General features: G+C 38.9%; 2 protein-coding genes and 1 pseudogene across 2 annotated transcripts; all 3 read left to right on the forward strand.

The window, feature by feature from the left end:
• Positions 1-1,245: 1,245 nt before the first annotated feature.
• On the forward strand, positions 1,246-2,190 carry Or2w3 (olfactory receptor family 2 subfamily W member 3). Its single transcript, XM_090339706.1, has one exon. It carries the CDS (start codon positions 1,246-1,248, stop codon positions 2,188-2,190), a length of 945 nt encoding a protein of 314 aa, XP_090195832.1.
• Positions 2,191-18,473: 16,283 nt separating this feature from the next.
• LOC150057387 (olfactory receptor 2T29-like) lies at positions 18,474-19,524 on the forward strand. The gene has a single exon (XM_090339708.1). It carries the CDS (start codon positions 18,574-18,576, stop codon positions 19,522-19,524), a length of 951 nt encoding a protein of 316 aa, XP_090195834.1. The 5' UTR covers positions 18,474-18,573.
• Positions 19,525-26,967: 7,443 nt separating this feature from the next.
• LOC150057388 (small nucleolar RNA SNORA51) lies at positions 26,968-27,086 on the forward strand (annotated as a pseudogene).
• Positions 27,087-27,559: the final 473 nt, after the last annotated feature.

The raw sequence follows: 27,559 nt of genomic DNA on the forward strand, positions 1-27,559 counted from the left end.
AGTTATGTCTTTAGGATCAAGAGTATTTTACAGAAACAATTTAGATTGAATAAGTCAACTACCCTCACAATTGAAAATGTACGAAGATGGGCTGGGAGTTTGGCCTAGTGATGCAGCGCTTACCTAGGATGCACGAAGACCCAGGTTCAATTCCTCAGTACCACATACATAGAAAAAAGCTGAAAGTAGTGCTGTGTTTCAAGTGGTAGAGCTCTAGCCTACCAAGACAGTGCTCAGGTTTCGACTTTCACTAACATAGCTGTTGGTGGCCTGCTTTTGCCCAGAAGCATGAGACATAAGAGAAGCGGTATACCAACATGTTTTGCATATCATAAATACATAGTAAAACTGTGTGCATGGATTCTGAGATCACTACTTATTTCCATATATCATTTCCCAGGAAGAGGAACTGCTTGTTCAGAGGTGCAGGGTACCTCATACGTTGGTGGTGAATCCTCTAAACACCAAAGTACTCAGGAATAGGGACAAGCAAAGGCTACCCTGACTACAGCCACATGATCCGTGTCATAGTTAATTTTATGTAATGAGATACTTCTTTAAATTGTTCAGCATTTCTCTCCAATGCTAATGGCACTACTTATGCTCTATGTGCATAAATTCTGACAAACTTTTGTTATTTTGCCAAAGAGTTGTATTTATTTCATAATACTTGATAACCAAGTGTACTATTATCTACATACATTTTCTGCAACTTTTTCTCATTAAAAAAAATTTCTTGGCTTAACATACATGGCTTATTGTTGAGCTTTAGCAAACTGCCATAAATCTCCAAAATCTTTTTCAGGAAATTCATTGAAAGCAATCTCCCTGTAAATGGACCCAAGTGGTTGAAACCTGTGCTGTTTCCGGGTCCCATCTGAACACTATTAGTCATTTTGCAACTGTGCCCTGCCTACAGATTTTGACAGAAGCTTAGGAAGAATCGGTGATCAGATATATGGCAGGACCTCTCTCTGCTTTCATTGGAATTAAAGGCAAGACCAGCAGTGGTTAAGAATAAAGATCTAATTTGTCTCTTTCTGCATATGACTACTTGATTATCACACATGTGCCTCAGTTTCCTTTTCTACAGATTGTGTATGATAACAGTAATAGTGCCAACCCAACCGCATTGGTATTGGCGGCTGAATGAGGTAATGAGTGTAAAATGAAGAGCCGCTTAGTACTGGTACGTAGTATCTCCTCTTACAATTGTTAGTATTCTTTCCTTCAGGCACAATAGTCATGAATGGAGCAAATGGCAGCACCTCAGATTATTTCACCCTTTTGGGCTTTTCTCACAACCCCCATCTGGAAAGGACCCTCTTTGTTGTCATCTTGATAGCCTACCTCCTGACCCTGGTGGGAAATACCACCATCATCCTGGCGTCCCGGATGGACCCTCACCTCCACACCCCCATGTACTTCTTCCTCACTCATCTCTCCTTCCTGGACCTCAGTTTCACCACCAGCTCCATCCCACAGCTGCTCTATAATCTCAGTGGACACGACAAGACCATCAGCTACACAGGCTGTGCCATCCAGCTCTTCCTGTTCCTAGGTCTCGGGGGTGTGGAGTGCTTGCTACTAGCTGTCATGGCATTTGACAGGTTTGCTGCCATCTGCCGGCCTCTCCACTACACAGTGATCATGAGCCCCAGGTTCTGCTGGGGCTTAGTGTCCACAGCCTGGGGGTGTGGAGTGGCCAACTCTTTGATTATGTCTCCAGTGACCCTGAGCTTACCTCGCTGTGGACACCAGCAGGTCGACCACTTCCTGTGTGAGATGCCAGCTCTGATCCGGATAGCCTGTGTCAATACAGCTGCCGTTGAGGGCACTGTCTTCATCCTGGCCGTGGGCATTGTGCTGTCACCATTGGTATTCATCTTGCTCTCCTATGGATACATCGGGAGGGCTGTGTTGCAAATCCGCTCAGCCTCAGGAAGGCAAAAGGCCTTTAACACGTGTGGCTCTCACCTCACGGTGGTCTCCCTCTTCTACGGAAACATCATCTACATGTACATGCAGCCAGGAAACAGTTCCTCCCAGGACCAGGGCAAGTTTCTCACCCTCTTTTACAACATTGTCACCCCACTTCTCAATCCTCTGATTTATACGCTCAGAAACAAGGAAGTGAAGAGGGCTCTGAGAAGGCTGCTGAGGGGTGACAGAGAGGTCAAGAAAAAATAAGGAGAAACACAAGTTTTAGCTACCCCCAAACCTGGACTCCACTTCCTGCAGTAATGTTGATGGCCTTGCACTAATGGGTCAAAGCCTGAGATTCTCAACTTCCTTGCCTCTCCTGGACTTTATACAGCTGTGTTAGTTCTACTAGTATGTGTTGTGTAAAGAGCTGTGTCAGGCATGTCAGTTAAAACCTCATCTGATGATGTACTTATAGAGTGATCCAAGTGAGATAAACTATTGAAAATGTAGGTTCCCACCAACTTGAACTTGTGTGCCAAGTAGAAGACAAGTTTTCGTAGTGTTTTGTTTTTGATGCTTGTTTTTTATTTCCTCGACAGCACTGTAAATGTCTTCTTCAAAATGACCCCAAATCTATCAGCACCAGCAGCCTCTTCACTGATTGCCATTGAACATTGAATTCAGCAAGTGTTTGTTTCCAAATTCCCACCCAGAACCTCTCATGTAATCAGTCCCGTTCTTTTCCTAGCCATTCACCCCAATCTGTTGCACTTTCCCCAAGATCTAGTGTAAGATTCTGGATAAATCAAAATCAAATGTATGTTGTAGTACATAGGTATTTCAAAGGAGAAATCACCATTGTATATCTATTCTAAGTCTTTCTTGGAAGCCTATGAGATTTTTTTAAGAATTTATTAACATTGATTTTTACATCATGTTTCAAATGACATATTTAACAAATGAGTATTCAAGAAGGCATCTCTATATAAAATCACTGACACTTAGTTTTTAGAACATAATCAAAATTAGGCTGAGGGTTTGTATATCATAGATACATAATGATCTGTGTAATAAGACATTATGTCTATAGAGTCATAGATTTTTATGTCTATATAGTTGTGTTTATATTTTGAATACAATGTCCATAGCTTTGGGTACACAAATATTGTTCTTGTACTGTTTGGATCTAATAGCCACATATTAAGGATACCATGCATCTTTTGTTCCTTTGGTCTTGACTTGTCTCACTCAAAATGATTCACTCTAGATTCATCCACTTCCCTTGAAATGCCATTATTTTATCTTGTCTGTTGGATATGTAGAATTCTATTGTATATATATATATATATATATATATATCACATTTTCTGTATCCATTCATCTGCAGTAGGGCATCTGGATTGTTTCCATCACATGGTTATTGTGAATAGAGCAGAGATAAACATAGCTGAGCAGGTGTCCTTATCATATCTTGGGTTATGATGCTCAGGGTAGATGCCCAGAAGTGGTATGGCGGGATTGTAGGGAAGGTCAATTTTCAGTTCTTTAAGAAACCTCCACACTGTTTTCCAGAGTGGCTGAACGAGTTTACAATCCCACCAGCAGTACAGTAGGGTTGCATCTGTCATTGTCTTAGTTCAAAATTTTGGCCATTCTTGTTGGGGTAAGGTGTTATCTTAGGGTTGTTTTTATTTGCATTTCCTTTATGACCATAGATGATGAACATTTTCTCACATGCTTTTCTGCCATTTTAACCTCTTTTTCTGATAAGTCTCTCTTTAGTTCCCTTGCCCATTTAGTGAATGGTTTGTTGGGTTTGGGGGAGGAGATTAGTTTCTTGAGTTTCCTGTAGATACTGGATATTAAGCATTTGTCAGATGTATTATTGGTAAATATCTTTTCTCAATTGGTTAGCTGTCTCTCTATTTTTTGTCTATGCTTTTATCTGTGCAGAAACTTTTTATTTTTAGGTAGTCCCATTTATCGAGTCTCTCTCCAATCTGTTGTGACCCAGGGATTCTGTTCAGGAAACTTTTGCCTGTGCCTACGAGTTCCAGTATCTCTCCTACTCTACCATGTAGCAGTTTCACAGTTTCCGGTCTGACATTGAGGTCTTTGATCCACTTTGAGTTAATGCTTGTGCATGGTGAAAGGCTAGGGTCAATTTTTAGTTTTCTGCATGTGGCTGCCCAGTTTTGCCAGCACCAACAATTGAATAGACTGTGTTTGTTCCACTGTATATCTTTGGCTCCTTTGTCAAATACAAGTTGACTATAGGTATATGGTTCTATTTCTGGGTCTTCTGTTCCATTGATCTTCTGGTCTGTTTTTGTGCCAATACCATGTGGTTTTTGTTATTATGACTTTATAGTAGAGTTTGAAGTCTGTTATTGTAATACCACCAGCATTGCTCTTTTTGCCTAGAATTGTTTTGGCTATTCTAGGTCTTTTCTTGTTCCATATGAACCTTTGGATTGTATCTTCTATTTCAGTAAAGAATGTCTTTGGGATTTTGATGGGGATTGCATTGAACTTGTATATCAATTTTGGCAGTATAGACATTTTCACTATGTTGGTTCTCCCTAGCCATGAGCATGGGATATCTTTCCATTTCCTAGTGTCCTCTTTAATTTCTTTTGTTAGGATTTTGTAGTTTTCATTAAATAATTGCTTCACATCTTTGGTTAAGTTAATTCCTAAGTATTTCATTCTTTTGGGAGCTATTGCGAGTGGGATCATTTTCTTGATTTGGCCTTCTGTTTGTATATTGTTGGTGTACAAGAAGGCTACTGACTTCTGAAGGTTAATTTTGTATCCCGCCACTTTGCTAAAGTAGTTTATTAATTCTAGGAGTTTGGGAGTGGAGCTTGTTGGGTCACTTAAGTAGAGGATCATGTCATCTGTGAGTAGGGATAGTTTAATTTCTTCTTTCTCTATGTTGATCCCTTTGATGTCCTTTTCTTGCCTTATTGTCTGGCTAAGGGTTCCAGCACTATATTGAAGAGAAGTGGAGAGAGTGGGCATCCCTGTCTAGTTCCTCATTTTAAGGTAAATGGTTCCAGTCTTTCACCATTTAGTATAACACTGGCTATAGGTTTTTCATATATGGTTTTAATTATTTTAAGGAATGTACCTCTTATTCCTATTTTTTCTAGTGCTTTCAACATGAATGGATGTTGTATTTTGTTAAATGCCTTCTCCGCGGCCAGAGAAATTATTATATGATTCTTATCCTTAGCTCTATTGATGTGATGTATTACATTGATTGATTTGCAAATGTTAAACCAGCCTTGCATCTGTGGCATGAAACTACTTGTTCGTAGTGTATAATTTTTTTAAATTTATTTCTGGATTCTGTTGGCTAACGTTTTATTGAGAAGTTTTGTGTCTGTGTTCATTAGAGAGATATGTCTGTAGTTTTCTTTTTTTGTTGGGTCTTTCCCTGGTTTGGGGATGAGTGTAATATTAGCTTCATAAAATGAGTTTGGTATTGCTCATTCTGCTTCTATTTCTTGGAAGAGTTTCAACAGTATAGGTATTACTTCATCTTTAAACATCTTGTAGAATTCCGCAGTGAAACCATCTGGACCTGGGCTCTTTTTAGTTGGCATTTCCCTGATTGCTTCTATAATCATTGTAAGAGATTGGTGTGTTCAATTTGTTTACCTCCTCATTGTTCAATGTGGGTAGCCTATATTTATTTAAGAAATCATCCATTTCTACTAGATGTTCTTGTTTCTTTGAATATAGGCCCTGGTAGTACTTATTCATTATGGATTGAATTTCTTGTATATCAGTTGTGATTGTTCCTGTGGGGTCTCTAATCTTGTTTATTTGAGTCTCCCTTCTCCTTTTTATTTTTGATTAATCTTGCCAGGGGGGGTCTGTCTATTTTGTTGACTCTTTCAAAGAACCAATTATTTGATTTATTAATTTTGTATATAGTAGATCTTATTTCAATCTCTGATATTTCTGATTTTATTTTTTTTAATTTTTTATTGTAATTAATAAAAGGGTTACATGATATTTGCCAGATAGAAGGTGCATTAATTCACATACATTGATACCCTTTCACATGTCTTGGTACCCATTACCCTCCCCCCCCACCCCCCACCCGTCTTGGTTTTCCCCCCTTCTGATTTTATTTTTGTTATTTCTGTCCTTCTAGTTATTTTAGAATTAACTTTTTCTTGCTCCTCTAGGTGTTTCAATTCCTTTTTTAGGTTATTTACATGTTCTTCTTCTGTCTTTTTAATATGCACTCCTCATGCAATAAATTTGCCTCTTAGAACTGCCTTTGCTGTGTCCCATAAGTTCCTTTGTGATGTCTCTTGATTGTCATTACATTCGAGGAAGTTTTGAATTTCTTCTCTGATCTGATCTGTAACCCAAGACTTATTCAGAAGAGGGTTGTTCAGCTTCCAAGTATTTGAATGTTTTTTGACTTTTACTGCATTGTTCAGCACTAGTCTGACTCCACTGCGGTCAGATAGAATGCATGGGATTATATCAGTCCTCTTGTATCTGCTTAAGTTTTCTGTATGAACTATTATATGATCTATTTTGGAGTGTGTTCTGTGTGCTGCTGAGAAAAATGTAAAAAGTTTCACCATTGGATGAAAGACTCTGTGTATATCTGTTAAGCCCAGCTGGGCTATGGTGTCATTGTAAGTCGATGGTGCCTTTGCTTAACTTTTGTTGAGTTGACCTGTCATTTGTTAAGAGTGGCGTATTGAGGTCTCCCACTATGATTGTGTTTGAGTCTATCTTGTTCTGTAATTCTAAGAGAGTTTATTTGGCATATTTGGGTGCTCCCATGTTGGGGGAGTAAATGTTTATAACTGTAATATTGTGGGTATAGATCGTACCCTTTACTAATATGTTGTGGCCGTCTATATCTTTATGTACTGATTTTACTGAGAAGTTAATTTTGTCGGAGATTAAGATTGCTACTCCTGCTTTTTTGCATGGTGCATTGGAGTGGAAAATTCATTTCCATCCTTTCACTTGGAATTTGTTTCTGTCTTTGGCAGTGACGTGGATCTCTTGGAGGCAACATATAGATGGGTCTTGTTTCTTAATCCAGTCTGCTGCTCTGCGTCTTTTTATTGGATTGTTCAGCCCGTTCACATTTAGGGAAATTATGGAGAAGTGGTCAGTGTCCATTGTTATTATTTATGTTTACTTCTAAGTTTCTCTTTTTTCCCCTTTTGTGTTTAGTGATTTATAGTTAATTGCTTCCTGATGGGAGTTCTTGATGTTCTGCAATTTGTTCTCGATTAATTAATACTTTTTATAATGCTCCTATGTGATTTTTTTTGTCAGTCCTGGGGCTTGAACTCAAGGCCTGGTTACTGTCCTTAGACACTTTTTTTTTCTCAAGGATAGTGCTCTGCCACTTGAGCCACAGTACCACTTCTGACTTTTATCTGTATATGTGGTACCGAGTAATCAAACCCAGAGGGCTTCATGCACACTAGGAGAGCACTCTACCACTAGGCTATGCCCCTGGCCCCGTAAGACTGTGTGAGTCTTATCACTCTCATTGATCCCCCTTGGTACCACAGACTTGAAGGCCAAATACTTGGTTCAAGAATCATTGATTTAACCCAACTCCCAGTTCCTGAACCTCCTCTCACCACATGAACTCTGGAAGCACAAAAATCATTGAGCATTTGACAAGTCGTGCCAAAGATCACTTGAGGCTCAAGAGAATGACAGAATCTTGTCTAGTGTATACAGATTATCTGAAATTTGGAAATGCAGGTTACAATTCAGTGTATGTATGAGGGGCCTTTCTGCATGTCTCATAGTTTTATCCATCTAGGACTCACATGTCACATTTTTTTTTGCCAGTCCTGAGCTTGAGCTCAGGGCCTGAGCACTGTCCTTGGACTTTCTCAAGGCTAGAGCTCTTCCGCTTGAGCCTCAACACCACTTCCAGCTTTTTTCTATGTATGTGGTACCGAGGAATCGAACCTGGGTCTTCATGCATGCTAGGCAAGCACTTTAACCACTAGGCCAAACTCCCGGCCACATGTCACATTTTAAGGACAGGAAAAATGCCACACATGAGAAGTCCTCTAGTCACACATTTCTTCTTCCTCTCCTCAGATTCACACCCTCTTCTTCTCCTGTGTCTGGGACAGGATTCCTGTCCTCTCTCCAGGTTCCTTTCCTGCCATCCACATGTGAGACAGCACCAGCTCAGGGGGAGGAGGGGTTCTTAAGTATAAACAGACCAAAACAACTGAAAGAAGGACTTGGGTACTTCCTAAGCTCTGGTGTCTGAATAAAGACATTTCTGATTTTAGAGCATTAATGATATGAACAGGACAATGGTAGAGTCAAGAAAGAGAGTTATGTGAGGCTGTTAGGTTTACTTGGAAGAGTATGTTATAGGGAAGACCACCAGACACAGAATACAGCAAGAAGAAAGTCTTTATTACCAGCCAGAACTACACTGGACAGTCAGGGTATCCAAAAAGTACAGTGCCCAGTTTGGTCTCATGGCCTCCTTTAAGACAGAAAGCCCTTCTCTCCCCCTGCCCCATTTGCTCAGGATAGGATGTCACTAATGAGTTTTTCCTACAGATGCATGTGAAACATGAAGTTACAGAAGCTAAAACACATAGAAGCTAAAATGTGTTACAAGTAAGCATGCGCAAGCTAAAACAATTTAGTAAGCAATCGTAAGTAGGACAATCTGATAGTTACTCTGGCATCTCTATAACTATTGCTATGATCATTTTTATAACTCATTATTATGATTATTTTCTCAGCCTGTTACTATGGGTGCTTACTGGAAACAAAAAGGTGCAAAGGCTACATATATCTTTTTTTTTTTTAACATGTATCTTGAAATGTCAAACTAGAGCAGGGAGTGTCACCTGGTGGCAGACTGCTTGCCTGGAATGTGCGAAGCCCTGGACTCAATCCCTGGGTACCACATACACAGAAAAAGCTGGAAGGAGTGCTGTGGCTCAAGTGGTAGAGTGCTAGTCTTGAGAGAGCTCACTGACAGTGTCCAGGTCCTGAGTTCAAGCCACACAAAGTTCACACACACAAAGTCAAACTAGGAGAAACTACTCACTTGGGAGTGTGGCCCTCCAAGATAGAGTCACAAAAATAATATGGAGTTCTAGAGCTAAGAGTAAATTCTAGGATGGTGAAAATTGACAAGCCCCATTACAAGTGAAACTCTTTGCCTTCTGAGGGACAGAGCTTTAAATAGAGGACTATCCTCCCAGGACCTCTCCAAGATCTACCTCCTCTGCAAAGATCTCCCCAGTGCCCCACGGACCCCATGGGGCTTGAGGCTGCCAGGTCTTCTGTCTCTGAAAAGCTATCCCACAGAGAGAAAAGTACTTTGCTTAAGGAACGGAAGTGTTCACTTTGCATGGTGGTAAATGATTCTTGTTAGTTCCTCTGATCATTTTCTGCCCTGATATCCTCAGTTAATACCCAGGACCTCCACAAGTCAGTCAGGCCACAGAGAAATGAGGTACATAACATGGAGCCCGCATACCACAGGCCAAGTAACTGCTACAACCCATCTTTGAGATACAGATATGAACCTCAGGTTTGACCAGAGGAAGCACTGGGGTAGGGAGTCAGACCACGCATAGGTAAAGTCAGTGTGTGACCTAATGGTCATTATCTCCATTCTGGTTCCCTGCAGCATGCTGGAGAAGTTGTTCTGGCTATCCTCTCAGCAAGGGAGTTCCTAGGAGATAGTTACTCCTGCTCTAGGGTTCTGCCTCATCAGTAGAGGTAATTATCTTTTTTTGAAGGGTGATCTGGGAAGCTCTTGCTGATCCTTCTCTTGGGGGATGGGTTTCCATCTCTTATAGTAAAAGTATCTTCCAGATATCTTCCAGATAAGTGTTCTTCCAGAATTCCAAAGTAACTGCAAAGTGAGCTCAGAGCAAGACAGGTACAAAATAGAACCAGAAATACCAATCTTTCCTCCTGCTTTTAATTCATTTGTAGTGCCAATCATAAGGTAATGCTTTGTGGTCAACGCCATTTCTGAGTTCTTATCATGACATTAGTTGCTGTGGATCAGGCTGAAACAAGTTGTCAGCTGCAAAGCCTGGGAATCATGGTTTCCATCTTCCACTTCTATCCTTTCTCCTGTCCCAACCTCTCCGCTCACTTGCCTTTAGGATCCAGTGTTCCCAACATACCTACCATTTTTCTCATTTACTTGGAAGTTATACTTATCTTCCTTATTTCAATTTCCTTTCACCTTGGCTATCATAGTTGATGTAGGGCAAGCATTGAAATAAATGCATTTGATCATCTTTTCATTCCAGCCTGTGCTCATTTGCTAGGAGACATAGGTGTGCCTGTTATTCAAAGAAATTCCCTGAGATTTCAGATCCCAGCAGAATGCTGCAGAGAATATGGGATGTTCTCTCACTTTTCTTTTATATTTTTATTATAATTAATAAAAGGGTTACATGATATTTGCCAGATAGACGGTGCATTAATTCACATACATTGATACCCTTTCACATGTCTTGGTACCCATTACCCTCCCCCCCACCCCCCCCCGTCTTGGTTTTCCCCCCTCCCTATCAAATTTCAAATAACCAAATACAAATAAATTCAATATATCAGATAACAAAGTGAGGTATTGTAACAATATGAGATACCCAAGGGACAGCAAAGGAGATGAGAGATTACATAGTACATTAAGGACAACAATCATTCGTTATATGGCTTTTGTTTCAATATCCTGGAGGTCCTTTCAATTAGCTTCATACTATATGGCCTTATATATCAAGGTTTTGCTCTATTGCAGATCTCTGCTAGTAGAGCCCAAGGTTTCTACTGATTATGACAAATGGTTCTCTCACTTTTCAATTCCACTGATCACATGCAGGTCCATGGGCTACTCTCTCAATAAGCACACATTTTCCCATCATTTAATGGTTAAAGATGTATTTGAGCTGGGTCTTTTACACATGCTTGTAATCCCACCTACCCACTACTCAAGGGATGGTGGCTGGAGTGTTGTAAATTCAAGGCCCATCCAGGCAAAGTTTGTGAGATCCTGTATCCAAACAAAATGAAAGCAGAAATCAGGGCATAGTTCAAGTGGCAGACTGCTGGCTCAGGAAGGACAAGGTGCTATGTATTATCTCCAGTACTAAATAAAAATTGTAATTGATAATGGAATGACAAGACCTTAAAATACTATTTGGCCATAAAACTATATGGAGAAAATGTTAGTATTACAATCCAGGCAGGTATGGTAAGGTTTTACATTTTGAAAATAAAACTTGTTCAGTCTGAACTCATTTTAGGATTAGGCCTTTGCAAATAACCGCATAGTATCAATATACTAACGGTCTTAGAAGAAAAACTTACCATCTTCAATATTTTCTCCTGATACTAGACAAATCAGTAGAATAATTTTGAACTTGTTATGGCCCTTACTTTCCAACGAACTACCATACTATAATAAAACATCTACTCACCCTCCAACATCACATCACAATTGTTTCCTGAATGAAACAGCATACATGTTCATGTCTCTGGAATGTGAGAAATCAGGAGTGATGTAAATTTTCTCTGATTACTATGAAGAATAAGTATGAATAAACAGATGAATAAGAATGTAGCTAAGAAGTGGAAGCTAGATAGTCCCCCAGTTGCTGCATTTCTGGTAAGTCTGACAAATGCCATCTTTCCAATGTATGTTAAGCCCATACTCTTTTTATCCCACTGAAAATTACCCTGTAGTGCATGAAAGCAATTTGCTTGATTTTGGAAATAGATCTCTCCAACCCGCATAAAACAAATAGGAGTAGCTTCTCTAGAGCTGTTGGAATTTTAGTTTTTTAAAAAATGGATGATTTGCATCCATGATCATAAAGGAAATGCAAATAAAAATAACCCTAAGATACCACCTTACCCCAACAAGAATGGCCAAGATTTTGAACTCAGACAATGACAGATGCTGGCAGGGTTGTGGAGAAAAAGCAACCCTACTGCACTCCTGGTGGGATTTTAAACTGGTTCAGCCACTGTGGAAAGCAGTGTGGAGGTTTCTTAAAGAACTGAAAATAGACCTTCCCTACGATCCTGCCATACCACTCCTGGGCATCTATCCTGAACATCATGACCCAAGATATTAAAGGACACCTGCTCCACTATGTTCATTTCTGCACTATTCATAATAGCCAGGCAAAGGAAACAACCCAGATGCCCTATTGCAAATGAATGGATACAGAAAATGTGAGATATATATATATATATATATATATATATATATATATATATATATACAATCTAATTCTACATAGCCAACAAACAAGATAAAATAATGGCATTTGCAGGAAAGTGGATGAATCTAGAGCAAATCATGTTGAGGGAGACAAGTCAAGACCAAAGGAGCAAAAGGTGCATGGTATCCTTAATATGTGGCTATTAGATCCGAACAGTACAAGAGCGAGGACTCAAAATTTGCAAACCCAAAGCTATGGACATGGTATTGGAAATATAAACACAACTACATAGACATAAAAATCTATGACTCTATAGACATAATGTCTTATTGCATAGATTAATGTGTATCTATGACATACAAACCCTCAGCCTAATTTTAATTATGTTCTAAAAACTAAGTGTCAGTAATTGTATATAGAGATTCCCTTCTTGAATTGTTAAATATGTCAGTTGAAATATGATGTAAAAATCAATGTTAAATCCTAACCCTCTCATCTAATGTCAGGATAATTTTGGAGATCCAGTTGAGTTTCAGAGCTGTCCTCCATGAACACCACAGCCCAGTGTGAACCCTGCCCACTCTTGTTTCCTTTCTTTCTCTTCCCTGGAGACAAATCCCATGATTAGCCCCTAATAAATGTCCCAGCTAATCTCCAAAAAGATCAATGTTAATAAATTCTTTAATAAAAAAAACTGATGGTTTGCAGGTCGAGATCATGGCCTAGTGGTAGAGTGCTTGCCTAGCATTCACAAAGCCCTGGGACAGAGTCTTCAGTACCATATACACAGAAAAGGCCAGAAGTGGCACTGTGGCTCAAGTGGCAGAGCACTAGCCTTGAGCAAAAAGTGTCCAAGGACAGTGCCCAGGCGCTGAGTACAAGCCCTCAGAGATGGTAAAGATAACAATTGCTGATTTTACTATCTTTGTCTAGACTGTTCTAGAACATGCTATGTAGTCCAGGAGAGGCTCAAGCTCATAAACATAAAGCTTCTGTTTTCTGAATGCTAGGAGCTATTAGACCAACTACTAGATATGATTCTCAAATTTTCAATGAACCAGTTTTATGTCTTACATCTTTCCATGAATTTTAATTGAAATAAAACAGGACACATTAAAATTGAGTATATCATGTGTAGGAAAAGTGTGCTATCATCCATGTAATGAAGAGAAGGAAGATGGAAATGTAAAGGAGATGACCTCAGTTTGACTCTTACTATGGCACTGGCTGGTGGTGGTAAGAATAACACATTGGTTGAACTCTGAGTGTAATCATATGCCACAAAAGTTATTGAGAATTTAAATGAAGATACTTTTATGCATGAATGAAAAAATGAAGCCCATGAAAACTGTTTTCAAAACTCAAGGAGGATAAAAAGGAATATTATGTAGGGGAGTTGGATCAAAGAATAAACATGAGTAAATATATCAGGTCCAAAACTCTTAATAATTACTTAAATCCCTTTATAATTAATTAAATCTTGCCAAGTAATGTATACTAAAAAGAAGTTACATATACATATATGGAAATTATTTAAGTGATTTTTATACATTAACCCACTTCCATATTTCATAGGTCAAGAGGAAGGAGGAGGAAAAGGCAGTCCTAATAGTCAATATATGCCCTCTGAAACTAGGAAATCTGAGGGCAGCCCTTCAGTTAGGAGGGCTGGGAAGGTGAATGACATTTGTAACATTGTGTGTATTGTATTCATAACTGGTTGGTTGAATGGTAATCCTTTGTACTCTTATATAAACATGATAAAAGTATAATTTTAAAAAGTTTTACTGGAAATAGCACCATGGCTCAAGTGGTAGAGCCTTGAGAACAAAGAGGCCCAGGGACAACACCGAGGCCCTGAGTTCAAGTTCTGACACTGGGAAAAAAAAGTGAGGTTTGACATTACTGTCAATTCTGGTAAAGATTTCAAGTTTAACAATAGTATATAAAAGCTAGATGAGAGGGGGGAAATAGAGACAAAGGAAGAACAAATAAGGAGTGACACTGACCAAGAAGCATGGGATGGACTTAATAAAATTAATATAATTATAATTCCCTTGTACAACTATTTAATCATAATCATAAAAATAGACAAGAAACAAAACCAGCACTCTCTTTTAGAGACAGCTATTCACTTCTTTAGCTCTCTTAATTACATTCTTACCCGAGGTCCCAGAAGGAACTGATTATCAAAAACTTCCATCCTGTCCTCTAATTTACAGAGCAAGCCCAGGGATGACATCACTTTTGAACTTTTCTTGTACATATAACCCCGACATCCTCATTAGCCCATGTGGACGAGGCTGGAGCAAGATGTGATGGTGAAGACAACCACACAGGCAGACTGCACTGCAGAGCCCAAGGTAGTCACAATTCCTAACTTGTCTGCCTGCTTTTGTAACATTCTCTTCCTTATTGACATGGTTTCCTTATGCTTCTCTATCTTCTATTTTTCCTGAGGAAAGAAAAATGTGCTTTCTTCTCAAAACCTTCACATAGCATTTCTTTTTTGCAACATATTGAAAATAAGGTTTTTATTTTAAATTATTTGTAAACAGATGATTATGAGTTTGGTTTTTTTTTTTGTGGATCATTGGGCTTGAACCTGGCCTGGATGCTGCCCCTGAGTTCAACAACTCAAGGCTGCCACCCTACCTCTGGGCCTGGGTGTTGTCCCTGAGCTCTTTAGCTCAAGGCTATCACCCTTGCCTTGAGCTAAGCCCCGCTTCCATTTTCTAGAGGTTAATTAGAGATAAGAGTTTCAAATCCTTATGTGCCTTGGCTGGCTTTGAACCTTAACCCTCAGATCTCAGCCTTCTGAGTAGCTAGGATTACAGGCGTGAGCCACCACGCCTGGCTAAAGTATTTTTTTGTTCTGTTTTTGCCAGTCCTGGGGCTTAACTCAGGATCTGGGCACTGTGCTTGAGTTTTTCTCAAGGCTAGAGTTCTATCACTTGAGCACAGCACCATTTCTGGCTTTTTCTTTTTTTTTAATTTTTTTTTATTGTAATTAGTAAAAGGGTTACATGATATTTGCCAGATAGAAGGTGCATTAATTCACATACATTGATACCCTTTCACATGTCTTGGTACCCATTTCCCTCCCCCCCACACCCCCCACCCGTCTTGGTTTTCCCCCCTTCCCTATCAAATTTCAAATATCCAAATACAAATAAATTCAATATATCAGATAACAAAGTGAGATACTAACCAATATGAGATAACCAAGGGACAGCAAAGGAGATGAGAGACAACATAGTACATTAAGGACAACCATCATTCATTATATGGCTTTTGTTTCAATATCCTGGAGGTCCTTTCAATTAGCTTCACATTATATGGCCTTATGTATCAAGATTTTGCTCTATTGCAAATCTCTGCTAGTAGAGCCCAAGGTTTCTACTGATTATGACGAATGAGGGAAACCATTGAGCCTAAGTTCCTTTGAGTCTGGCTTACTTCACTTAATATGATTTTTTCTAATATGTGGTACTGAGGAATCGAACCCGGGTCTTCGTACATGCTAGGCAACCACTCTACCACTAAGCTAAACTCCCTTGTTTTGTTTTGTTTTTTAAAGTTTCTATGTTTGTGGGTTAGGTTTCCTCAGTCTGAAAATATATCAAGGGAAAGCGACTGATTTTACTCGAAGTAGCAATTATTTTGAGGGTTAAAATACTACTAGAAACAAATGTCCTCAAAAATTGTTAACTTCATATGATGATAATTGGTTTATTTCATTGACTGTGTGTGGTCAAAATTCACACAGTATAGGCAAAGTGAAGAGGACTGAAGCAGATAAAGTATTTCTCCCTATATTAGCAGGAGTGTTCTATCAGGTTATTTGCGTGATGTTAGGCAGCCTAGAATGGACTTTTTACTCTGTGTAACAGAAAATAAGGTAAGTACCTTATTCTCTGTAGGAAAGTAAACGTTGTCAAGCATCAGAACAATTCCCAGCCTGCTACTTTCAATTTATGGTTTAGCCTTACTCTGCCAGCACTGTTAATAACCCCAGATTAATCATGTGCTCAGCTTTTTATCAGAAACTCAATCAACTGGATAGCTGGCTAAGAACACGAAGGCCAGCTCCTTGGGAAGTACAGACAATACTCCCTGACACACACAGTTTCTCCTGAGGGTTGCTTTGTGAGGCTTGGTGACTGTGCCTCCTATTTTCCAAAATGTGGCAGTGATTTTTCCAACACATCTCTCACCAATCAGGCGTGGCCTGCTGCCCTCCATTCACTCACAAAGCAGCTTCCACATCTTCCCAGGTACTGGTCACTGCTCTGGCCCTTGTTTCTATTGTATCCACAGATAAAGATGAGGATAATAAATATGTTCTTTAATTTTCTTTGGAAAGCTTTAAAATGTTTCCAGAGATTAGACTCCATCTGACAGCTTGGGTAAAGAAACCTATCTACCTATTTGTACCTACTTGTGTGTCTCTGTTTCTTTATGCCTGCATGTTATCTATGCTACACTTCTCTGTCCATGTATCTGTCTTTCACCTCCTATCCCTTTATTTACCTACCTCCTAACAATCATGTATCTATCTACCTACCATCTATTGACTTACCTATTTCCACCTCCTATGATTTCTTAGATCTTTGGACCTTTAAACTAAAGCATCAAATACTTACAGTGTGGTCTTCTGCAATAAGCCTGTCAGAATACAGAACTGTTCATAGATTGATAACAGCATTCTTTGGGGAAATAAATATAAGTATAAAATATTTTTGGTACTTGGCACTATTTCTGAAATATCCATATATTATTACCATTGCTAAAGTACTCCATAAAAGAAGAGATCTTATTTTCTTCCTGTGGAAATTTAATATTTACCATGGGACATTCCCAAGCCCTGTCTAGAAATCAACACACGCTTTGGCCCTCTGATAATATTCAGATAAGCCCCTTGCAACAGCTGACGAAGGCAGAGAGTATTAGGATTAGTATTGCCTGCCCAACACTTAATCAGATCTATCTTCCTAGCACTTGGGTTACATCCAGAGACTGGTGGTTTCTGAGACTTGAGAGCCACTGTGAGGGGTTTCATCCTTGAATTTCCTTCTGGGTCCATAATGAGTCTCAGTATGGTTGCTTTCCTGAAGAGTGGAAGAAATGGGGAAAGACACTGGAGTTTAGAAAACTTTTTAAAAAAATCATCTGCTCTCCCCAGCTGACAAGTTTGCCTGGACTTACACTGTGTCTCACCCCTTTCCAATTCAGTAGTAAACAAGCTAGCAAGTGCTAGGGGCAGTTTTGCTGCTGTCTGTTTATTGCATAGTGTTTATATCTTCCATCATAAAATATATTTTCATAAAATGCTAGCTGGTATGCAATTGTAGATCCTCTTCATGCTTGTTATTGTGTCCTGGCTGGAGTTCTCCCTTCAGTTTTGCTCAGTGCTCCATGCTAACACTCATGATTTCTTCAAGAAATGGAAAGGACAATCGATTAATGGTTTTCACCTAATTATATTTGTCTGCTTTTACTAGGTTTGCATTTCCAAGTCCCATGATTCTCTCTGAGTCACAATTGAGTGATTTCTGTTTCAGAATCCCTGAGATACAAGAAAATACTAGGTGTCTCTAATTTGCCATCTTAATTACTCAGTGACATACATTATCTTTTAACACCACCTATATCCATTTAGCTCTATCACTTTCTACAAACATATGTAACTGTACTGTATTTAATCTTTACCAATCTGTGGTGGTATATCACTTTGCAATGTTTTATGTAAAGTAGATAGAAAATTGGAGAGTTGAGGTAGCAGGACAAACTCGTTTCCTGGCATTTTTACCTCAGGCTACTTCTGCCTCAAGAGTTCTTTCTAGCACTTGTGAATGTGAAGCTTCTCGGCACAACCACAGGAATGTCCCAATTCTGTGAGTACAGTGACTTAGTTGCAATTAATTTCTCTCTAATTTTGTTTCAATTATTTTCTAATTTTAATATAGGCTATATTTGTGAGAATTTTATACTCCCTTGTATCCTTAAGCATGCACCAAAGTGAAAACTTTCCAAATAAAAAGTTTGATTTCATGGTTTAGCTAGTAAGTAACTACATGTGCTGCCATGGCATCATGCTAAGTTCTAGTACTAGCAGATAAAGAATAACAAATATCATCAGCAAGTTCATGATCTTCAACTATAGCCATTTTTCTAAGAATCACAATTGTTTTGACCACAGACATGAATGGACATGGTTTGATAAACTGTTATTTTACAGATGATTTATACACTTCAAGGCTGCAGGCACATGCACTCCTCCTGAATTCCACAGGCTGGATACTCAGTGCATATAGGGAATGTCCACTGAGCAGATGGTTCAGAAGCGAGCACTGTGCTAATTCTGAGGCTCTCATGCCAGTCTAGGTGAAAGTAAACAAACATCAGCATGTGGATGGTCAACCACACAGCACAGTCAGACTTCATCCTGGTGGGACTCTTCAGTCAATCCAAACACCCTGCTCTGCTCTGCGTGGTCATTTCTGTGGTTTTCCTGATGGCTTTGTCTGAAAACGCTGTCCTCATCATCGTGATACACTCTGACGTCCACCTCCACACCCCCATGTACTTTTTCATCAGCCAGTTGGCACTCGTGGACATGATGTACATTACAATCACTGTGCCCAAGATGCTCATGGACCAGATAACTGGAATGAACAGGATCTCACTCTCTGAATGTGGAATACAGATGTTCCTATATTTGACAGTAGGAGGTTCAGAATATTTCCTACTGGCTGTCATGTCCTATGACCGCTATGTGGCCATCTGCCATCCACTCCGTTACCCTGTCCTCTTGAACCACAAGATCTGTCTCCTCCTGGCATTTGGCTGCTGGTTTCTGGGATCTGTGGATGGCTTCATGCTCACTCCAATCACCATGACCTTCCCATTCTGCAAATCCAAAGAGATCCAACACTACTTCTGTGAGGTTCCTGCCGTACTGAAGCTCTCCTGCTCAGACACCTCGCTCTATGAGACACTCATGTACCTGTGCTGTGTCCTCATGCTCCTCATCCCCATCGTGGTCATTTCAAGCTCCTATTCCTTCATCCTCCTCACTGTCCACAGGATGAAGTCAGCAGAGGGCAGGAAGAAGGCGCTTGCCACGTGTTCTTCCCATATGACCGTGGTCATTCTCTTCTACGGTGCTGCCATATACAACTACATGCTTCCTGGCTCCTACCACACCCCTGAGAAGGACATGGTGGTGTCTGTCTTTTACACCATCCTCACACCTGTGTTAAACCCTCTGATCTACAGTCTCAGGAATAAGAATGTCACCAGGGCTCTGAAGAAAACATTCACCGTGAGACCTTTATTTCAAGAAACAGCCAAGTAGGAAATTTTAATATTAGTGGTTTTGCTTTGTTCTCTCTACAACTTTCTGTTAATGATCTTATGCTAATATTCTGGCTGTGCAGAAATTGCTTCACTGTACTGCAAACTTCTTCCCTTCTAAACCCATTTCCCTTTTCAAAATCCTGACACAATCACATTGTACTGATATTAAATCTTCTGATACTACTAAGTGCTGTTCTAAGTATTAGAATACTTAATACTTCAGGATGACAGCATATTAGAAAGCCCATAATGAGATACTTGAAGAAAATAGTAATGACACACTCAATTGATAAGATAGTATTCTTAGTGATAGAGAAAAAAGATTAGGAATGTTAGCAGTGGGCACATTTTTTAAAAGAATTAGGGGAATTACTTCTACTGTTTTGCTGTTAATTTCCTATGAAATTTCAACTACACAGAAATCAAGAGTTCTATATCAGATTCCATTTTGACTTTCTGCTTTAAACATGACAGTGGAATGACCTAAACCCATTATAAACTGGTCACTTCAGGGCCGGAAGCATGGATTAATGGTAGCATGCTCACCTAGTATGCACAAAGCCCTAGGTTCGATTCCCTAGAACCACATACACAAAAAAGCCGGAAGTGGGGCTGTGGCTCAAGTGGCAGAGTGCTAGCCTTGATCAATGCGTGTCCAAGAACACTTACTTGCTAGACCCCAGGAAAGGGAAAAAAAAGAAAAAAATGAAATTGGTCGCTGATTATTACTGAAACCTTTCAGTTGTTTGCCTGCGTTCATTCAAGCCTAACTTTTTCTGAAGAGTCCAACCATGAAAGCAGCTAAAATCCCCTTTCTCCTATAACAGCATAAGGATACAAGATCATATGAAGAACTATAAGAAAATATTACCCCGGGTAAATGGATAATGTAGTAAGAGTCCTCCATAGGAGCAGCCAACTTGAAGGATAACATGAAGTACATGCCTTCAACAACTGAACAGACTAAGAATCTCATAATTTGAAGTATAGGTGTAGTTGTATATGAAGAATAATCCAATATAAGACACATGGTGTCAAGCACTGGAGGCTCATGCCTATAATCCTAGCTACTCAGGAGACTGATCTCTGACGTCCATAAGAAAGTCCATAAGAAACTTACATCCAATTAACAACCCAAAAAATACAGAAGAGGTAAGAAATTGTGGTTCTAGTAATAGAGCACTAGCCTTGAGCAGAAAAGCCCAGGGACAGTACCCAAGTGCAGAGTTCAACCCCCAGGACTGGCACCAAATATATTCAGAGACAGAGAGAGAGAAAGAGAGAGAGACAGAGACAGAGAGAGAGACAGAGACACCATAAACAGAAGTAGTCTTTCAGTCTCAGAATCCTGTCAGGATTGCTGCATGTGAATCAGTGATACCACCCTCACAGTGTTATAGAAAACACATCAGGTCATAACTGACATGAGTGATGCACATTTAAACTTAATATAAAGATTAGGACAGTGAAATTGTAATGCTTTTGTTGTTAAAGTGTATTCTGTACTTTTCCAGAAACATTTTTAAAATTCATTGAAAACTAAACTGTTATCTCTGTATATAATCTACAATAGCTAAAGAATTAAACTGTTTAAATGAGTATATGTGGACCAGATATGAGTTACTGGTGAATTTGTAGTACGGCATTATAGAAAGATCAATATTCTTTTTGCTCAGGATTGCTTTTCCTATTCAACATATTGTATGATTCCACATGAGTTTTAGAGGTGACATTTTTACTTCTACTAAAAATTTAACAGTGGATTACTTCACACATGTGTGAAGTAATGCATCTTCTATCTAGTGAATATAACTGCAGCCCTTCTATTAACTATAATAAAAATATTTATTAAATAAAAAATTACAGTGGAGTTCTAATGCACCTGTCCTTGAGTCTATAAACAATCTTCAATAGTATGTCCATTTTTACAAGGTTAAAGTCTAGTCCATGAGCATAGGAGGCCTTTCTATCTTAAAATGTCTTCCCCTTCTCTCTTTAAGGTTCATTATAGAGGTCTTTAACATCTTTGTTGAAGCCTAGTTATTGTTTTTGGTGATTCTTGCTAGGAGATTACTATGAATGGAATTTTCTTTCTTATTCTATTCATTGTTGGTATAGAGAAAAACTACTGATCTTTTTGTAACTGCTGCCTTAACAGAAATATTTGTGAGACATATGAATTGTATTGATTTTTATTCCAGTACCTAAGGCCTTTTAAGTATAGAATTGCAGGGGCCGGAAGTTTGGCCTAGTGGTAGATTGCATGAAGACCCAGGTTTGATTCCTCGGTACCACATACATTGAAAAAGCCAGAAGTGATGCTGTGGCTCAAATGGTAGAGCTCTAGTCTTGAGAAAGCATAAGGACAGTGCTCAGGCCCTGAGCTCATGACTGGCAAAAAAAAAATTATATCATGTACAAATAGGAATCATTTCACTTCTTTTGTATTTGAATACCATTGATGGTTTACATTGCCTTAATATTCTGTGTAGGGATTTCAGTGCTGTGTTGAATAAAACTCATAAGACTAAGTACTCTTTTTTCTATTTAAATTTATGTTCAGGGTGATGTACAGGGCAGTTACAGTTACATAAGTAAGGTAATAAGTAAATTTCATGTGGAACATTGTTACTCCTTCCCATGTTTTTCTCCCACTTTTCCTCCCTCTTAGCCCACCTCACAAGTTGTAAAGTTTGTCTCCCACATACTGAAAAAAAAGAGAATAATCTTGACTCATTCTTGACTTTAGAAGAAAGGATTTCAGTTTTCCCTATTTTGTATAATGCTGACTATAGGTTTGTCCTACATAGCCTTTATTCTGTTCCATTTGTTCTGTTTATCCTATTCCTAGTTTATTTAGGGCTTTTACAATAAAGGGATATCGAATTCTGTCAAAGGTTTTTTTCTGCATCCACTGAAATAATCATGTCCTTGATTTTGTTTATATGCTGTATTGTATTTATTGATTTATATATGTTGAATCATCCTTATATTCCCAGAATAAAACCTACTTGATCATGGTAGAACAATCTGATCTGCAAGTATTCTCTCTCAAATTCTAGTCCATTACTAGTAAAAATTTCATAATCCACACCTATTTCCTGACTTTCCTTAGCCTTTCCTATGAATTCTTGCTCTATATGGACACAATGACACCAAAATAGATCTTTAAAACTCACTATGTCTAAACCCTAACCTTAACCTTAACCTTCGCCCTTAATTATTTCTTCTTCTTCTTAACCTTCTCCCATAATTATTTCTTCCTCTTCTTCTTCTCCTTCTTCTTCTTCTTCTTCTTCTTCTTCTTCTTCTTCTTCTTCTTCTTCTTCTTCTTCTCCTTCCTCCTCCTCCTCCTCCTCCTCCTCCTCCTCCTCCTCCTCCTCCTCCTCTTCTTCTTCTTCTTCTTCTTCTTCTTCTTCTTCTTCTTCTTCTTCTTCTTCTTCTTCTTCTTCTTCCTCTTCTTCTTCTTCTTCTTCTTGCCAGTTCTGTGCTTGAACTCAGGGTCTGGGCACTGTCCTTTTGCACAAAGCTAGCACTCTGTGATTTGATCCACAGCGCCACTTCCATCCTTTTCTGTGTATGTGGTACTGAGGAATTGAACTCAGCACCTGTGCACGCTAAGCAAGCATTCTATCACTAGGCTATACTCTTGCCCCCATCTTCTTGATGCTCCCTACCAGAGAACCATATAAACATAGTAGGAATTGACATAGCCCCTAAGAAGATGGATAACATGGCAGGAGTTACCAGACACTCCCCAGTCTTAACTCTCCATACCAATGGACTTAACTTTCCAATTAAAGGACATAGATTGGCTAGTTATTTCAAAAAACAAAAGCAGTTAGAAATGGTGGCTCATACCATAATCCTAGCTACACAGGAGGCGGAGATCTGATGATCTATGTTCAAAGCCAGCACAGGCACTAAAGAATTTTAGACTCTTATCTCCAATTAATCTCTAAAAAATGGGAAGTGGGGCTGTGGCTCAGGGGGTAGGGAAGTAGCCTTGAGCTGAAGAGCTTAGGGACAGTTCCCAGGCCCAGAATTCAAGCAGCAAGGCCCATTAAAAAAAAAAAAAAAGCATCCATCTGCCTGTAAGAAACAGATACAACCTGCTGACCAAAAAATAAATAAAGTAGAAAGCTAGAATAAATTCTTTCAAACAAATGGCTCCGATACAACTGCCTTCCTTTATGCCAATAGTGAGAGGAACGAGGCAATAATTAGGAAAGCAACTCCTTTTGCAATAGCCTCAAAGAAAATAAAGTACCTAGGAATTAGCTTAACTAAGAATGTAAAGGACCTTTTTGATGAAAAATTTAAAACCCTAAAAAAGGAAATTAAAGCAGAACAAAGGAAATGCAAAAACCTCCCATGCTCCTGGATTTGAAGAATCAACATTGTGAAAATGACAATCTTGCCAAGGGCTATCCACAAATTCAACGCAATGCCCATCAATATTCCAATGGCATTCTTTAAATAAATAGAAGAGGCAATTCAAAATTTCATATGGAATAATAAAAGACCCCGTATAGCAAAAACACTTCTTAGCAGAAAGAACAGCACCGGAGGAATTTCAATTCCAAACTTTAGACTCTATTACAGAGCTATAGTGACCAAAATATCTTGGTACTGGCACAAGAACAGGCCTGAAGACCAATGGAATAGAACTGAGGACCCATATATTAAACTACAGACCTATGGCCACCTAATCTTTGACAAGGCAGCCAAAAAAATAGAATGAAAGAAAGACAGCCTCTTCAACAAGTTGTGCTGGCAGAACTGGTTAAGCACCTGCAGAAAACTAAAGTTGGATCCTTCTTTGTCACCCTGCACTAGAATTAACTCCAAATGGATCAAAGACCTGGAGGTAAAAGCTGACACACTAAAAACTTTACAAGAAGGAATAGGAGATACACTAGGCCTCCTTAGCACAGGTCGAAACTTTCTTAATAAGGACCAAGAATCACAACAAATCAAAGAAAGCCTGGATAAGTGGGACTGCATTAAACTGCAGAGCTTTTGTATGGCAAAGGACATAGCTAGTAAATTAAATAGGAAGCCTACAGAGTGGGAGAAGATCTTCACCAACCAAACAACAGACAAAGGCCTCATATCTAAAATATATCAACAACTCAAAAAATTGAATCACTCCAAAACTAAAAGTAACAACCATCCCATTAAAAAATGGGCCAAAGACTTAAAGAGAGTCTTCTCTGAAGAAGAAACAAAAATGGCCTATAGACACATGAAGAAATGCTCAACATCTCTGGTCATAAAAGAAATGCAAATCAAAACAACTCTAAGATTCCACCTCACTCCAATTAGAATGGCCAGGATCAGGAAAACGAATAATAACAGATGCTGGAGGGGTGTGACTAGGAGGGATCACTACTACACTGTTGGTGGGAGTGCAAACTCATTCAACCACTATGGAAAGCAGTATGGTAGTGCCTCAAAAAGCTAAACATAGAACTCCCCTATGACCCAGCAATTCCACTACTTGGCATTTACCCAACCATCCAAAATCTAGGGCATACTAAATCCACTAGCACAACAATGTTCATTGCAGCATTATTCACCATAGCAAAGATATGGAACCAACCTAAATGTCCCTCAGTTGATGAGTGGATCAACAAGTCGTGGTATTTGTACACAATGGAATTCTATGCTGCTGTCAGAAAAAATGACATCGACCCATTTGTTAGGAAATGGAAAGACTTAGAAAAAATCATATTAAGTGAAGTAAGCCAGACTCAAAGGAACTTAGGCTCAATGGTTTCCCTCATTGGTCATAACCAGTAGAAACCTTGGGCTCTACTAGCAGAGATCTGCAATAGAGCAAAACCTTGATATATAAGGCCATATAGTATGAAGCTAATTGAAAGGACCTCCAGAATATTGAAACAAAAGCCATATAATGAATGATTGTTGTCCTTAATGTACTATGTTATCTTTCATCTCCTTTGCTGTCTCCTGGGTATCTCATATTGTTACAGTGTCTCACTTTGTTATCTGATATATTGAATTTATTTGTATTTGGTTATTTGAAATTTGATAGGGAAGGGGGAAAACCAAGACAGGGGTGGGTGGTGGGTGGGGGGGAGGGTGATGGGTACCAAGACATGTGAAAGGGTATCAATGTATGTGAATTAATGCACCTTCTATCTGGCAAATATCATGTAACCCTTTTATTAATTACAATAAAAAAATATAAATTAAAAAAAAACAAATGGCTCCCATAAACAGGCCAGCATAGCAACATTAATATGAGATAAAATAGACTCAAATTAAAATTAATAAGAAAAGACAAAGAAGGGCACAGTAGAATGTAACAATTCTTATTATCCATATACCTAATGCTGAAGCACCCTACTACACCAAAACAAATGTTACTTGACCTAAAAACAGACATACATTCAAACACATTGATTGCTGGCCACTTCAATATATCGTTGTCACCTCTGGATAGAACATCCAGGCAAAATCTCAGCAAAGAAACCTCAGGCCTAAATGATTGATTTGACCAGCTAAACTTAACAGAATATGTCACTCAGCAGCATGGAATATACATTCTTCTCAGAAATAGATCATAGCATAGGCCACAAAGCAAATATGTATAGATTCAAAAAGATTGAAATTATTCACCGTGTCCTGTCAGACCACAATGAAATAAAATTAGACCTAACAACAAAAGCCATCCTAGAAATTTTTCTAACTCATGGATACTAAACAATATATTGCTGAATGTTCACTGAGTCATTGAGATTAGAAGTGAGATTATAGAATTTAATCAAAATCAACCCACAAAATACCAGCTCCTCTGGGATACAGAAAAGACATTACTCTAATGAAAAACTATGGATGTGAGTACCTATATCAACAAATTGGAGAAATCTCAAATCATCACTCTAGTGATGTACCTCCAGGTCCATGAAAAACAGGAACACGCCAACCCCCAAACAAGTAGATGGAAAGAAAGAATAACAAATAAATCAGAAATAAACAAATTAGAGTCTAAAAAAAAATCTACACAGCTGGGTGGGGTGGCCCACACCTGAAATCATAGCTAATCAGGACTCTGAGGTCTGAGGATCTTGGTTCAAAGCCAGCCCAGGAACTAAAGACCGGGACATTCTTATCTCTAATTAACCACTAGAAAAGCAGAAGTGGCATGGTGGCTTAGGGGGTAGGGCAGTAGCCTTGAGCTGAAGAACTCAGAGATAGCGTCCAGCCCCAGGGTCCAAGCCCCACAACCGAGACACACACACACACACACACACACACACACACACACACACACACACACACACACATCTACACAAAGAATCAATAAAAGAAAGGGTTGGTTCTTTGAAAATAATTAACAAAATTGGCAGACTCTTACCAACTCTTACTAAGAATAGAACACACTCAAATAAATAAAATTAGAGATAAAATGGGAACACAGGCTACATTCTTACACTGACTGTATAGAAAGAGGAGGCAAAGTAAATCTACTTCATATGCACCTCAGCTCAGGCCCTGTGCCTTGCCTGTATTGTCAATGGGGAGATATGGGTTAAAAAAGTGGAAAAAAATGGGAACATCACAATACAAGCAAGCAAAATTCAGAATATTATAAGGGAATATTTTACAAACCTTTATGTCAAAAAATTGGAGAATCTGGGAGAAATGGAAGCATTCCTTGCAAATATCAATATACCCAAACTGAACCAAGAAGATTTAAATCACTTAAATATACCTGTAGCAAGTAATGAATTTGAAATGACAATAAAAGATCTTTCATCCAAGACTCATTGATTTACAGCTGAATTCTATAAGGCCTTCAAAAGAGAACTCACTATAACTAATACTCTCAATCTCTTCAATGAAATCAAAAGGGAAAGATAACTACCAAACTGATTCTGTGTAGCCAGCATAAACATCATCTCAAAACCAGATAGGGACTCATAGATAAAGAGAAGTAGAGACCCATCAATGAAAAACTTCTCAATAAAATTCTGATCCAGAGATTTACAATAGAACAAAAC

Source organism: Megascapheus bottae, chromosome 10 (assembly GCF_031878675.1).
Source record: "Megascapheus bottae isolate mThoBot1 chromosome 10, mThoBot2.hap1, whole genome shotgun sequence".
Taxonomy (NCBI): domain Eukaryota; kingdom Metazoa; phylum Chordata; class Mammalia; order Rodentia; family Geomyidae; genus Megascapheus; species Megascapheus bottae.

Coding starts and splice junctions, on each gene's coding strand:
- Or2w3 (XM_090339706.1), top strand. CDS start 1,246: ATGAATGGAGCAAATGGCAGCACCTCAGATTATTTCACCCTTTTGGGC.
- LOC150057387 (XM_090339708.1), top strand. CDS start 18,574: ATGTGGATGGTCAACCACACAGCACAGTCAGACTTCATCCTGGTGGGA.